At 36.5% G+C, this 15,021-nt stretch overlaps 1 protein-coding gene across 1 annotated transcript in view; it reads right to left on the bottom strand.

The window, feature by feature from the left end:
- The window catches only part of FRK (fyn related Src family tyrosine kinase), a 110,266-nt gene extending 96,238 nt beyond the window's left edge, over positions 1-14,028 (bottom strand). Inside the window, exon 1 of the mRNA XM_012460404.3 lies at positions 13,023-14,028. Within this exon, the coding sequence (XP_012315827.1) occupies positions 13,023-13,366 (344 nt within the window). The 5' untranslated portion in view covers positions 13,367-14,028. The remainder of the gene's footprint in view (positions 1-13,022) is intronic.
- Between the last annotated feature and the right edge of the window lie 993 nt (positions 14,029-15,021).

Raw genomic sequence — 15,021 nt, 5'->3', positions numbered from 1 at the left:
TCAGCAAACTATGCACTCGGCCCCGCCGAAATTTTGAAAAATCCCGCCAAAGACCTGCCCTATGGCAGCTTGCCCCATATGTCCTCAACCAGCCCACTTGCCAGTAGCCCAGCTTGGCTGCCAATGGTGGCTCACCTCGTCCACGCCCAGTCCTTTCATAACCAATGAGACTACCTCCGCTTTGTTCACCTCGTCCGTGCCCAGTCCTTTCATAACCAATGAGACTACCTCTGCTTTGTTTCCCCTGCAGCTGATCAACTACCTCCACTCCCTATAAAACCCCATGCCCCAAGAAGAGAAGCGTGACTTCTTTGCCCCCTTTCCAGGACCATAGAACCTCACCCAGGAGCTGAATAAATTGGCTTTTTTTTTCTTTTTTTTTTTTTTTTGAGATGGAGTTTCGCTTGTTACCCAGGCTGGAGTGCAATGGCGCGATCTCAGCTCACCGCAACCTCTGCCTCCTGGGTTCAGGCAATTCTCCTGCCTCAGCCTCCTGAGTAGCTGGGATTACAGGCACGTGCCACCATGCCCAACTAATTTTTTGTATTAGTAGGGATGGGGTTTCACCATGTTGACCAGGATAGTCTCGATCTCTTGACCTCGTGATCCACCCGCCTTGGCCTCCCAAAGTGCTGGGATTACAGGCTTGAGCCACCATAAATTGGCTTTTAATTTCCTTACTCCGGTCTCTGTTTCCTCATTTAACTCAGCAAGAAACCTTACATTATTCACCTAAACTATTGTTATAGTGAACCACATGTTTCTCTTCAAAGAATCATTATGTCAGTATGGGTTCAGTTCTTTTATTCTTTAATTCTCTATTTTAAAGTTTAACTTCCTTGTAATTCCAGTAAACAACCTTCTCCACTGGTTCTAATCAGCAGTTCACATCTGTTCCCCCAGCCCCTGGCTCCATCCTGACTCATCCTGGTCACCTGCTCCAGTCACCTGCTCCAGTCACCTTCCTTAACCGAGGTCATCCCTGGCTACCTGCTCTGACCCACCCTTAGCCATCCTTCTTGCCAAAACACCCTGCCATAACAGCTCAGACCCCTGCTCTCTTTAAAATAGTTAATCAGGATTAGTCTAGCTTGTGCAGTCTAATCGTAGCCAATAGGAGAATGACACAGCAGTAGGGACAACCCCCATCAGGCATAAGTACTCCTTCCCTCCTTGTCCCAGCATGCAGCCACCATTGATCCATCCATTAGCCACACCCTTCTATAGAAGTAAATTGCCTTGCTGAGATGATTTATCTTTGAGTGCTATTTCTTTTGTGGTGTCGAAATTTTACTTATAACACTATGGCTATGTAAATCTAAAGATTTGATCTTTGCTTCATTGCTCCTGTTAGACTCTCACTGTTTGGTTCTTAGAATCCTTGTATAGTCTAAAATATTCCATAGTTCTTATGTTACTGTGACATCTATAATACCTTTGTCTGAATGACTTCAAAATCCATTTTTACATGTTTATAAATTTCCTTTGGACATTTTCACTGAGATGTTCTACTAGAACTTCAAATTCAACATGAACTAAAATTGAATGTATTATCTTCCTCTCTGTTGAAACCATTCTCCTCCTTGTCTGCGCCAATAAAAATTACTCTATGAAACATATATTTATCTCAATGTTTCACCTGGTCCCAAGGTACATTTTTTGTTGTTGTTATTGTTGTTTTGAAACAGGGTTCTTGCTCTGTCACCTAGGCTGGAGCACAGTGGTGTGATCCCAGCTCACTGTAGCTTTGACCTCCTGGCTCAAGTGATCCTCCCACCTCAATCTCCTGAGTAGCAGGGATTACAGGTGAGCACCACCAGGCCCAGGTAATTTTTGTATTTTTTTGTAGAGATGGGGTCTCACCACATTGTCCAGACTGGTCTCAAACTCCTGGGCTCAAGTGATTTTCCCGCCTCAATCTCCAAAAGTGCTGGGATGATAGACATGAGCCACTGTGCTCAGCCCCCAAATTACATATTTTTTATGTCAGTCTCTTTCTCCTCTTCTACATCTAATTTGTAGTTTTACTTCTACTATTTACCAAATATGAATACATGAATTCATTTAAATTTCAGCTTTAATTTTCTTACCCTAAAAATAGTGATAAGAAAACTTGCCTTGCAGAGGTATTAGAAGGATTAAATGAGTTTTGTATGCTTAGCCCATTGAATGTATTAAAAAATGTTATTTTCCTTCCTCTTAAGTCTTCTTAATTCTTCATTTATGGGATTGTTCACATCTCTACACTGCTTTTTTATTTAACACTACTACCAATTAAAATTAAGCCCTTATAACCTCGTGCCATGAACCTTTGAAACAACTTCTCTGTACTTCTCTATACTTAGCTTATCTCATCTCTAATCCATTCCTACTCCTCATAGTCTTTTCTTTTTCTTTTTTTTTAATTGCATTTTAGGTTTTGGGTACATGTGAAGAACATGCAAGATTGTTGCATAGGTGCATATATAGCAGTGTGATTTGCTGCCTTCCTCCCCTTCACCTATATGTGGCATTTCTCCCCATGCTATCTCATAGTCTTTTCAAAGCCCTACTTTCTGTTTCTATTTCCTATTAGATAAAACCCCCCTTTAAATTATCATACGTGTTCTTTTCCAGAACTTGTTCCTGGCTATCTTTCCAGATTTGCTTCCTATTGCTCTTCTCCATGAATGCTTCAACTAAACTCTACAACTTGCCATTCCCTGAATACACTTTTACTTTCCATCCTGTATATTATTCAAGGAGTTGTACTGAATTGTTCATCCCTCTAGGCTTTTAGAAGTTCAGCTCAGTAAGAATTGAGTAAAACTAAATAAGGCAGTATTTCTGCTCCAGGAAATTTACAGTCTCAGGAGAAAACAGATAGTCTCCACTTTCTAAGATTATAAATTCTCTGGGGCAGAAACATTCTTGCATAGTTTTCCAGGCAATCAAAGACTTTACAGCCTTATAAAACAGAAGTATTATAGCTAGCTGCCATATGATAAAAGTACAGGCTCTGAGAGCAAGCTGGACACAGATAAACCTCAGTTCCATCATTTACTAGTTGTGTAGACTTTAGCAGTTTACTTAAACTCTTTCAACTTCAGTCTCCTCATCTGCAAATGGGAGTAATGAAAGCATCTGTCTCATAGGATTCTGATATAAGACAATGCAAGTGAAGTTATTTGTATGGTAGGTAACACAATGGTAAGCGCTCAATAAATGTCAGTTATCACTGACCATTGCTCTACTAACAATAAATACAAAATAGTGGGAAAACAAAACAAATTATGAATTTTTTTCTATGATGGTTAAAAAACTTTTAGGAAAAGGGTCATATGAGCTGAACCCTGAAAGGAAGGTATGATTTTCCCCAAATCAGGACTAATCTCTTCTATCTCTGCACTCATTCTTCCAACTATTTGTGTCTTCATTCATGAGTTGAACATTGTTTTTTTATGTGCACACCATATGCCAGACAGTTTGCTATACTCTTACAGCATTTATCAGCATCTGTCTATGCTAACTGAGGAAACGAAAATTAGCTCTTGACATCCCAGACCCAGACTGACACTTACAACTGGGCCTTGCTGTCTTCTGTTGAACATATAAAATCTCACAGAACATCAACTTCAGACAAGGCCACACTGTGACCATGATGGATCTAGACAAAAACAACATCAGATCACTCCATAATCATCTCAACACCAACAAAAACATGGATATTGTCCATCCTAAAAAATGACTAAACATCTACTTATCTTGGCTAACCTAAGTCACTGATGTTTCTTGACCAGTTCTAGCTTTATTCCCAAACTAGTCTTCCATCTTTCTCAATAAGATTTATTAAATACCTAATTACACAGTTATCCCCATTTCTTAACAGCATCTGATACAGAGCAATGCCCTTCTTCCTTAAATTCTCCCCAAAGTCACATCCCCAATCTAGTAGTGGGTCCTGTCTAACACCCTCTTACTGAGGTGCTCTACTCTTCTTCATGGTGTGTATTCTCCTTCCCTGCAATGAATAATAAAACACTACAGATGTGTTCCCAATGCATTTTTGATGAAGGACATTGTCACAACATTCTTAGTTTACTAATCTTACCTCCTGAAATTGTAAAATTCTCTGGAGAAGAGCACTGTCTTATTAATTTTCCTATCTCCTACTATACAAAGACAGCGTCTTTAATAGAGTAAATACACACGAAAAGTTTGTTGAATGAATCACTGAATTTCATAGAAACTACTTTCTTCAATGACCAGAAATGGTGAAAAGACATTGAAGAAAGTGTCCTGAATCCTGCTTCCCAGAAGTGCAACAGGCAGTATCCAGAAATTAATCTCTAGCAGTGACTTTGCAGGCAGAGAAATGCTGGAAGTTGTAGGGCGGTGTTTTGGTATGTCGTAATTAATTATTATTCAGAAAGGGTAAAAAGATATATGTAAGATCAAAATCTCATTATAGTTACCTCATATCTATCAATAATATTGACCTTTCAGAAGAACCTTAAAGTGAGATTCTTCGGAATCATTCAAATCATACTGCCAATGTGTTATGCAATATTTGTATTAATGGGAATATTTATTGTGAAATAGTATTCTAAATGACTTTCAAGTAAAATACCTAGTATAAAGTTCATAAGTTCCTATTACTTTCTTAAATTGTATTTTTATTTTACCCATAGAAAGGCATAAAAATCGTGAAAAAATATTTCATTGAGAATGTAGTCTGAATTTAAAGGCACCATAAAATGTGCCATCTGAATTAAAAAGACATTAAAAACATTAAAGCATCTGACATGCAATCAATTCAATTGGTAAACAGAAAAACATCCAACTAAAAAACTGTAGAAAAAAATGGCACCATGACGGAAAGATGTTACACAAGGAACAGTCTATGACAGTGTCTCAATTTAGCCAAATAAACAATAAGGTAGGTGATCCAGATTACATGATCTACATTTGCATCTATGCATTTTAGCAAATTTCTTCTGTTACATTAATCTTCAAGGGAACAGCCATATAAACTAATACTAAAGTTGCAGGCTTTAGGAAAATAGCTGTAAGGAGTCCTGAAATATCATTAAAACTGCTATTAATCTGTATAACTACCTTCCCTAGGGAAACTGGCCCAATCCTTTCAAGGCTAAGAAGAGCTAAGAACCCATATTTAAAATGGAAGTCAGAGAATGCTGCAAAGAAATTAGTAGTTAATTAGTGAGAAAACTAGTAAAAAGAAGACAAAATTGTTTTTTGGTAATATTAGAATATACAGTGAAAATCTATAAATATTCAGTAAAGAGTCAGACTTTCAGCTTATGTAAGCTAAAAAATATTTCATATACATAATAATTAGAAATTATGTATATTGAGCATAAAAACTGAAATTACAAGTCTGGCCCCACAACATTAATTTTGTAAATTACATTTAGATTTGCTGTCCATTTAAAAGCTCTGGCCAGTAAATCCTCTACTTTAACCATAGCATGGTTTAATATGTGCATATGTGATTTTTAGATGCCATTTCAATGAGATTTATAGCCTGCTCCTGACTTGATATTCAGTCTCCATTACAAAGAATATTTGAATTAGTCTATGACCCTTAAGTGTTTTCTCACCAGGGGTGGATTAGAGCAACTAATTTCTGAGAACCTGGGAATTATGCTTTTATGACTGTGATCTAACCCAAAATTAAGGCGTGAACAATTTCATTGAGAAACAAATAAAAACTAGCTTATTCCTTTAATGTAGATTTTTCTGGTAGGTAAAAATGCAGTTCAGACAGGAACAGTTAAAGAAGCGGTGGCTCTGTGGGCTACTCTTTAAAAGATCTGAGATTTGTAGATAAGTAATCATTCATTTAGTTATTCATCTACACGATCAGTGCTTATTATTCAAAGAATCACACTAAGCTCTAGCTTACCTTTCCACTACCCACATCTATGGTTTATAGTATTGCAGAAAATAAATTAGCAATAATGACAAAGGGTGCTAACAACTCTAGGCAGGAACACCTAATGTAGTCTAAAATGTCAGGAAAGGCTTGGGGAGGGAGGAACAAATAGGATGAGACCTGATAGATAAGTTAAGCTGGTCAGGAAAAAAAGAGGAAGGAGAGGTCTACAGCCAGAGAGAATAGAGAATCTGAAGACCAAGGCTGCAGGTAAGGGAGTGTGAAGAACTGTCAAAGACTGAAAGAGATTCAGTGTGCAAGGCACCTGTTACAGGGGAAGAATATTGTGAGCTCAGACTAGAATGGGGCTATATAAAGTATGGTCCATTTAGGCAGAAGTAAAGAAGAAGCTGCCAGCTAAATGAAACATAGTATTTATTAACCCTTACTATGTGTCAGGTTCTCTACAGTGCCCCCTTTCTACACAGTCTCATTTATGTCACATAACAATCCTGTAAGATAGATGTCATTGTGATTCCTATTTTACAGAAGAGAAACTGAGGCTGAGGGGTCAAGTAATTTGCTCAGGGTCACACAGCTAAGTCATTATAGAGTCAAATCTAGATCATCTGAACCCATGTTTTATGTTTTTAGACATACCATAGACTAGGTCAAAAAGGGTAACCAGCATTATCTTTCAATAAAACTCTATACCACTAATGTTCAGACCTAGTTGAAATATTCACCAGAAGAATCCAAAGACTGCTCTGATTTACACTGACCATATAGATTCTCACTCTCACATTGGTAGTTAGAAAATCTGAAGGGAATTTTCTGAGCTGACAACAAGAGTTAATTGAGGGAAAGTTTTGTTTGTTTTTTCTCTCTTGGTATCCTCAGGAGCAATGAAAGTACACAGCACATAGTAGCTGCTAAAAGAATTCAGTCCTACTTTACTGTATAGAAAGTTGTGTCTACTTTGACAATGTCAGTTTGGTGAGATGCATGACTTCTATTCATCAAAAAGCAACACTAGGATGTATGTGCAGAGATAAGCCAAGAATTTAAATTAATTCATTTGAACAAAAGTAAACCAATTTGAATCCAATAGAACATTTTCTTTTCAAAGAATAAATTTGATCAAGTTAAAATTTAGGTTCTAATCTTTAAGACTGTAGCTCAGTAGTTAATGATTTATTTCACTCATGTAAAATTTTTTCCATTGTTAGTAATTTGTAGAAAACCAGAAAAGCAAAAAGAAAGTCAATACTTTTACTAAAGAGAGAGTGATTCTGAATGACATATTTTATTGCAGTTGAAACTTTCAAAGTATTATCAATGTTACTTTTCCTAAAAAAGACTCCTAGCTCATTTTAATGATGCCATACTATGTCACTTCATTGGTTCTCAAAAGTATTTTGAGATACATGTAATCAATATTTACTACTATTAATTACTTTAAACTGCTGTTAATTAAACTTCAACTGGGATTTCAACATTGTTGAATTGGTTGCTTTTTTTCTCACATTTATGATTTTGCTATTAGTTTTATAAAATATATTCTAATTTAGTAGTTAATTATTATTTTTCTTAAAAATGGTGTCAATTTATGTAAAAATTTATTATATAACAAATTGAGTTAGAGTTATATTAACATAAACAGTACAATTATATTAACATGAAAAGTCATATATTATACCTAAGATGAAAGTTTTTGATAAATTATTTTAAAACATATTTGTCATATCCTTATTTTACATCATCATAAATAATGTATGATGAAAAATAACTCAAAGGATGGGGACAGTAGAATACATCATAATTCTAAAGGTAATGCAGTCATTTAATAATACGCTTTCCTAATTAATCTCATGACATCTAAATATACTTTGAGTTGACTTCAATGATTCATGCTAAAACTTTTATCTTGAATATATCCAAAACATTTGATACACAATCATATGTATACTTAAAATGTATTTTACTTATTATTTATATCTATACGTCTCTATTTAGTTTCTAAAATTATAGTAAGTATACTTTGTCTTAGAGGAAAGAACCCAGAAATGCCAGGCATTATTTTCAGGCATTTATTACCAGGCATTGTTTTCATTTTTACACATGGTCATTTAGTCTTCCCTGAAAACTTACACAAAGGGAACAAAATAAATGATCTAGATAAAGAACAATTGTGAAACTGATTGCACACAGGTGATTTTTAATGATTCAAACTTCTCAAAGTAGATAACATCTATTATGTCAGATTGGATTATGAATATTCTGATGATCTTTAAAATTTATGGAGAGTAATGTTAATTTTTAAACCATATTGTTTCTGTACCTATAATTATGGTAAGATTCAAAAGCTTTTTTCATACCCCAGTCTACTAACAATTAAGTTGAAAATGATTAGGAAAACTATGTTCAATTTGTATTCAATAATTATTAAATTCCACAGTATTCAAATCACAAAATAGCAAAGCCTCACTCTATTGAAAATGGTGATATAAGAATCTTTCCAAGAATATACACTTTATTTCACCATGCTGCTTTCTTCAAGTCCTAAAATGGCAATCATCTTAGATTAGATAAAATCTTCAAAGAACTCTAGTCTGACACACTAAAGAGGAACACAAGTAAGAAAATATGGCCTAAATACATGGAGAAAAATCTCATTACTTTTATACTTCAGAACATTCTAACACTTTTATCCCATAATCATAAACTACCAACAAAACTACAAGTTACAAATATTTATTCTTGCTTTCTTTTTCAAGGCAGCCCCTGAAATGATAAATAGATGAGGAACTGGAAATTATCTACCTTTCATGGTAATAAGAGGAGAAGAAAAACTTTCTACAAAATCCAGTACTTTCCTTCTTCCCCTGCTGCGGTGCTAACAAGAGTTACAAAGACACCACTGTAGGTCAGTGTGGGTGGCTCCTCTAGCCCTTCTACCCACAAAGCTATGCTATCCTCTAATTTAGAATACAGAAAGAAACTTCATAGCCTTTATTGTTTCACACATAAGTGTGGAAATATTTCCTAACATATAACTAAATTATATATGCAACAAAACTAATTCCTTTGACTTTGCTGAGTCATTCACTTAGCACCATACCAGGCTTATGGAATGGACTTAGGACAAAATTACTGATTCTCAAGTAAGAATATACACAAGAATATGACCTAGAAAAATGTGGAGCTTATTAAAAAACAAACTTTAGAGATCATTCTAGTAATCTAATTTTCTTAATAGAAACTTCATTTATGTCTTTGAGAAGCTTATGGAGTCAGAAGTTCAGCACCACATTTCATTGTTGTTATCATGACTTAAACTTACACATGAAAAAGGGAATGAAATCAGCTATCTCAACTGCTGCCCTTAGCCTGTTTGGTCAAGTTGGCGAAGCAGAAATCATCAGCTACTGGCTTATGTGGTTATCTCTACCCCATTCCTCTCCTACCAATTCCCTTTCTGGGAAATTAAACTGACCTCATCTCTGATCCTAGTTCAATTTAACACAAAAGTATGTTAGACACCTAAGGCACACTTAAACAATTAAGCAAACAACTGTTCATTTGGGTTTTCTTTTTTTGGGGGGCAAGGGTGTTTTTGAGATAGGATCTTGCTCTGTCACTCAGGCTGGAGTGTAGTGGCACAACTATAGCTCACTGCAGCCTCAACCTCCCGGGTTCAAGCAATCCTCCTGCCTCAGCCTTAGACTCTCCAGTAGCTGGGACTACAGGTTTGTGCCACCAAGACTAGTTAATTCTTTAATTTTTTGTAGAGACTTGTCTCACTATGTTGCTTAGCCCGGTCTTGAACTCCTGGACTCAGGCGATCCTCCCTAGGCAAAAACTTTTTTAACTCTTTGCAGATAAATGATACTGAGTATATTATTATTGCTGATCATTTTGCTTTTCATCAATATTTTGCAATACTTGAATTTTTTACAATTAAAGCAATAAAATTTAAAGCCATTATTTTTGGCTCTAAGATTTATATGTAATTTCCACATCATTATTTTCTGAGTGAACTTTATATCTTTAAAAACACCATGAATAAAATATTTTAAAAACTTCTGATTAATAGGACCCTAAGGGTAAGGTTTTCGAGGGATTTCACATTGAAGATGTTGAAGAAAATCACTCATCTCTAAAAGGAGCTAGAAATAAATTCAAGTCGAAGATAAAATATATCCAATGATTCTTCATAAAGACAAAATAAATCTTCAAGAATTGGTTTATTATATCACTTAGTGTAAGATATTCAGTAAAGGTGAAAAGCATTTTCAAGTGAAATAAGAATTAGTAAATTGAGTTTTTTAAACAATAGTTTGTTTTTCAATATCTCTACTTCCCAGTATAAAATAAAACAAACAAATGGAAAACTAAAACCTTAAACTAATTTTCTCTGGCACTAATAACTCCAGAAGTATTTGCACCTTTTTCTTATAGATGCAAGTCAAGAATAAAGGCATAAAAACACAAATACTAACACACATTGCGTTAAACTGGTCTAATTAGGAATTAGATGACTCAGCTTTCATTGGTTTCCTATTGCCTATTCATCCTACACATATGGATATAAACAGTAATCTTTCCTTAAATCTATTTACTGAGCTCAATACTTTAAAAAATTACATTAATTTTCACTGCATTTATGAGAAAAAAATATACTTTTGAAAAAATTCACTGAAGAAAAAATATTAAAAGAAGTTGTTTTTGTATAATTCTTCAAGTATTAAGGTACTGTGTGAGCCACTTGGACAAGCTCACACAGAAGGCTGTTTGATAAAAAATCACTTTTATTTGAGATGGAGTGGAATTCTAGAAGCTACAGCTACTTGTACTAAGAATATTGAAGCAATTTTGCCTTATGGTGACAAGAAACTTCAGAAGTATGCTGGGTTCACAGGTGAAGACCATGGTGTATACTTAAAACAAAACAAGCAGCTTGTCCCAACCAGGAGGCAGAGCAGCAGCATCTTCTGGGCATCATGTTTTTATTCCAGTGGATGTGAAGATCCCAAAGAAAGCTAACTACAGAGATCTAGGATGGTAGTGACAGGTAGGAATGCTGCTGAGAACCAATTCTAAGAAGAAAAATCAAGAACTAGTAATGTGCAGAGGGAAAAAATATTCTTGCCTACAAATGCCCCTGGGAATAAAAAAATAGCCACAATAATTTAGTTGCCTTATTTTGTGTTTGTAGGCAAAGAAAATCTAAATTAATAAGAACCCTGTTCTCAAGTCTTTTACCCAAAATGTGATACCTTTGGATTGCTTGCCTTGTTTCGGTCAATTTGTTTTCTTTAGTGCTTCTAATACAGTCAAGCATGAATGTAACTGAACTACTACATATGAAACATAAGAGCTCCTGTTCCCATACAGATAGTCAGGAAATCCATTGGTATTGGCAACCTCAGAGACCTTGCAGATGAGGAAATTGAGGTCCTAAGTAGTTACATAGCTGAATGCATTTAAAACTAACAGATTATGAATTCAAGGCATGAAACATTAATATATTATTTATTATAATTATATACATGTTATGTCAAATGTAAAATATGCATAATGCCATACAGGACATAGAAATCATATAGTAAGGAGGCTGAGGCAGGAGAATTGCCTGAACCCAGGAGGTGGAGGTTGCAGTGAGCCGAGATTGCACCATTGCACTCCAGCCTGGGTAACAAGAGTGAAACTCCGTCTCAAAAAAAAAAAGGAAATCATATAGTAGTGAAAACATATAAATGCACATAAGTTTATTCAATGTATAAAGATACTTCCTGTAGATTATCACAGAAAGCAAATGTTCACACATGTGGTTTACCCGCTTGATAAATGATCAATTCTATTCATCAAAAGTACATTTCAATTATTTCTATTTAAGCATAAATTAAAACTCTTTTAAACATTTATAGGCTCTTGGTGTTGAAAAGAATCTCAAAAACCCAAAATTACCAAACCTCCCTTCATATGTGATATATCAGTTTGGAAAGCAGCAACAATGCTCCATGGCTATTTCTTATTATTTTATTCCCTGGACCAGTAAGGAATGGTGCAGCTCACATAAAGATAAGAAACACTCACATGAGAACATGAGAGAATCCCCAGTGGTTTCCCTATTAAGAAACCATTCTATAAAATGAGTCCATTTTCTGAGAGACAGTCCCAGTCTTGGGTTTCACTGGATCCAGGATGAGATTAGGGCCAATAAGAGTCTCCATTTGCTTCCCAACCCAGCAGACCCCAAGTATTCATTGTCAAGGCTATGCTTTATCCACTTTGTATTCAGCCACCACTAGAATAACCTCCTTTACCCTCCCCAACTCACCACCAGGCCCACTGCTGTCTATGCCTGGCACTTGGAGGGGTGGTAGGTGGATGCATGGATGGATAAGCATATAAAAACTTTCCTCTTTTGTTCCACTATAATTCATATTTCATTCAAATACCAGGATAAAGTCTTTATGTCCTTTTCTAAAGAGATGTCATTATTTTTCTTATCAAAACTTACTAAATGTCTGTAGCTGGCCAGTTTCTAATCATAATAAAAACCAAAATATATCACAATTTGGGTAGCATATCTCATGATTTCACTGAGAACATTAGTATCTTCTAAATGCTATCTTCTATGTTAGTTAGCTCTGTATATTCCCATCAGAATGAAGGGGATTAGGATTAGAGCTAGGGCTAGGGTTGATGTATTACCCTGGAATGCTTCAAAAGTTTTTTTAAAAAAGGATCTGAAGTTTAGATTTGAAAATATCATTAAGGGAAGTCCTATCATTTACCTTCAAATAAAATGCAATCTTGTTGTTAAAGTGAGGCAGGAGTTATTTTACAGCCAAAGAAAAGGTAGAGTATTAAACACATCATTTGTTTACATTGAAAATACACCCTGGGCCTGTGGGTGTACACACTGTAATTGAAGTCATCTCAACAACAATTACCCACAGGTTTCATTCTCACTTAGCGGGGTAGGTGTGTTTCAATTAGTGGTTTCTTACCAGTACTTCCTCATACTTTCTAGGCAGCTTTTTGGACATGAGGGGGTTGTAGAGAAGTAGAAAGAAAAACTCGTTACCCAGCCCTCAGAGAGTTTGGAAATGAAGGGTACGTTTGTACTACTCACGGCTCAGCCTGTAGGCTTCTGTCCTCGGCCACGTAGTTAGAAGGAATATAGCCCTGTAGTTGCTGGCTGGAGCCATCTTGTCGTTTCTCCAAGTGTCTGGCAAACCACCAGCCCTCATGCGAAGTGTCCAGAACCTGAAGTTTGTCACCTGCACGGAAGCTCAGGTCTTCAGCAGTCCGAGCCTGGTAATCAAACAAAGCCACAAAGTAGTGGCCATGCCTCTGTGACGGTGGAGAGCAATGGGCCCCTGGGTTTTCAATCACCGTTGGCTTGTCTGCCTCCGTGGACAAGCAGGGGAGATAGGGTTCTAAGTACTCCCAGAGCCTCTGACAGATGTTGCTCATTGTGCCTTGGTGGGGAGAAGAGGAGCAGGGCTTCTCCGTCTCCCCTTAGTCTCTGCAGCTCCACCTTCTCTTTCTTTACTAGGCAACTTTGAAGTCAGCACCAACTCACCACACTTTGAAGAGTATGCAAAGTCCCATTTCAGATCAGTCCAGCAGCTTGGTTGCAGCAAGTCCTACCTGGAGAGACTTACCGGTTTGTTTCTGTGGCCGGAGGTGCTAACCTGGAAAAAAACTGAGCGGGAGCTGGTCAGCTACTCAGCAGGAAGATGTTTTTTCTTCTCATCTGCTTAAGAATCCCACAACAAAAATTAAATTAAATTAAAAAGGCTTTATTTAGACAAATATCTGAGAACAGATTGGTGCCATCTTGCCTTTTGTTCCAATAAAAGGTTAGCAAGAGGAAGCTACTAACCGCAGGTAAAACCTCCACGCCTTGCTTTCACCAGGAGCTCTCCCCCTGTTTCAAGTCTGCTCCTGTCTTTCAACTGGTCTGGATCTGGACGGCTCTCTCCTTTTTGCTAATGAATAACCAACCGGCAGAGGTGGTTGCCTTTAACATTCTGAGCTATGAACAGACTGTAATAATTTCCCCTTACTTCCTGGTTTCTTTCTGTGATCTAAATGGGATTCTGACCTCTTTACCCCTCCCTTCTCCCACACCCAAGATAGACCAGATCCTTTAATAAACTGTTAAAGCAGCACCAACATCTATATTCCTTTTGTTTCATCATGGAGAAACAGGCTAGCCCAGGTAGCTTTTTGTCTGAATATGTTCCCGACACAGAAATTCACAGCAGAGACTTTTTCCCCCGATAAATATAAGTAGAATTGTTTTGCCACCACCAGGGAAATTTTAAAAGGCAAATTAAAATATTTAGGCATTTCTTGTCAGACACAGAGGAATTGGAAAAGAACCATCAAGTTGCTCCCTTTTCTCATTACCAGGAATAGATTTTAATAGCTTCAAAGAATAGTCACAGTCTGGAAAAGTAAGAAAGCAGCTGACTAAAATGCTGAGAAACAAGAATATTGCTTTTTCCCATAGACATTTAATTTCCTATCCTTCAAGTACTGTTTTGAAAACACACACACACACACACACACACACACACACCCCAACTAGGTATCCAGTAGAGAAAAAAAGAGTAGAGTAGAAAAGCTGCTCTTTGCGTGCTGCTGTGGGGGCTCTTTCTGTTAAACTTTGACCTCCAGATCTGTACTAATTCTTATTAACTTCCTTGGCAAGAACTCAGGAACGAATGAGACTGACATCAGGACAGTCATCTCTAGACAGGCAGTGAGTTTTGCTTGACCTTCCCTAGTTCAGGGCAGCTGTCTCACAAATATTTGCCCTGAATCACAAAAACAGTTGGGCAATGAGTTTGGGTAGATCAATATATGGTCATTTATACTAGGAGACAGCATTGCAAACTTGATTATGATTGTCACTGATTACTTTATAAGACTTTTTTAAAATTTCTCTCTTAAAAACAATCTTTCTAAAAGTTGTCAGATCCTTGAACCTCACTAACCTAGTCCTAGTAGAATCTCATCACTTCTGTTCTTTGTCAGATTGCAAGGCATTTAGTAATGCGAATAGTAAAACTCAAGAAAAATAAATAAAGAAAGAAAATTAGAGAACCATGGCATCAGCC

This window comes from Aotus nancymaae, unplaced genomic scaffold (genome assembly GCF_030222135.1).
Source record: "Aotus nancymaae isolate 86718 unplaced genomic scaffold, 86718_ANA_hifiasm-v0.15.2.pri h1tg000040l, whole genome shotgun sequence".
NCBI classification, from domain to species: Eukaryota; Metazoa; Chordata; class Mammalia; order Primates; family Aotidae; genus Aotus; species Aotus nancymaae.
This window is presented reverse-complemented; position numbering and strand designations above follow the sequence as displayed.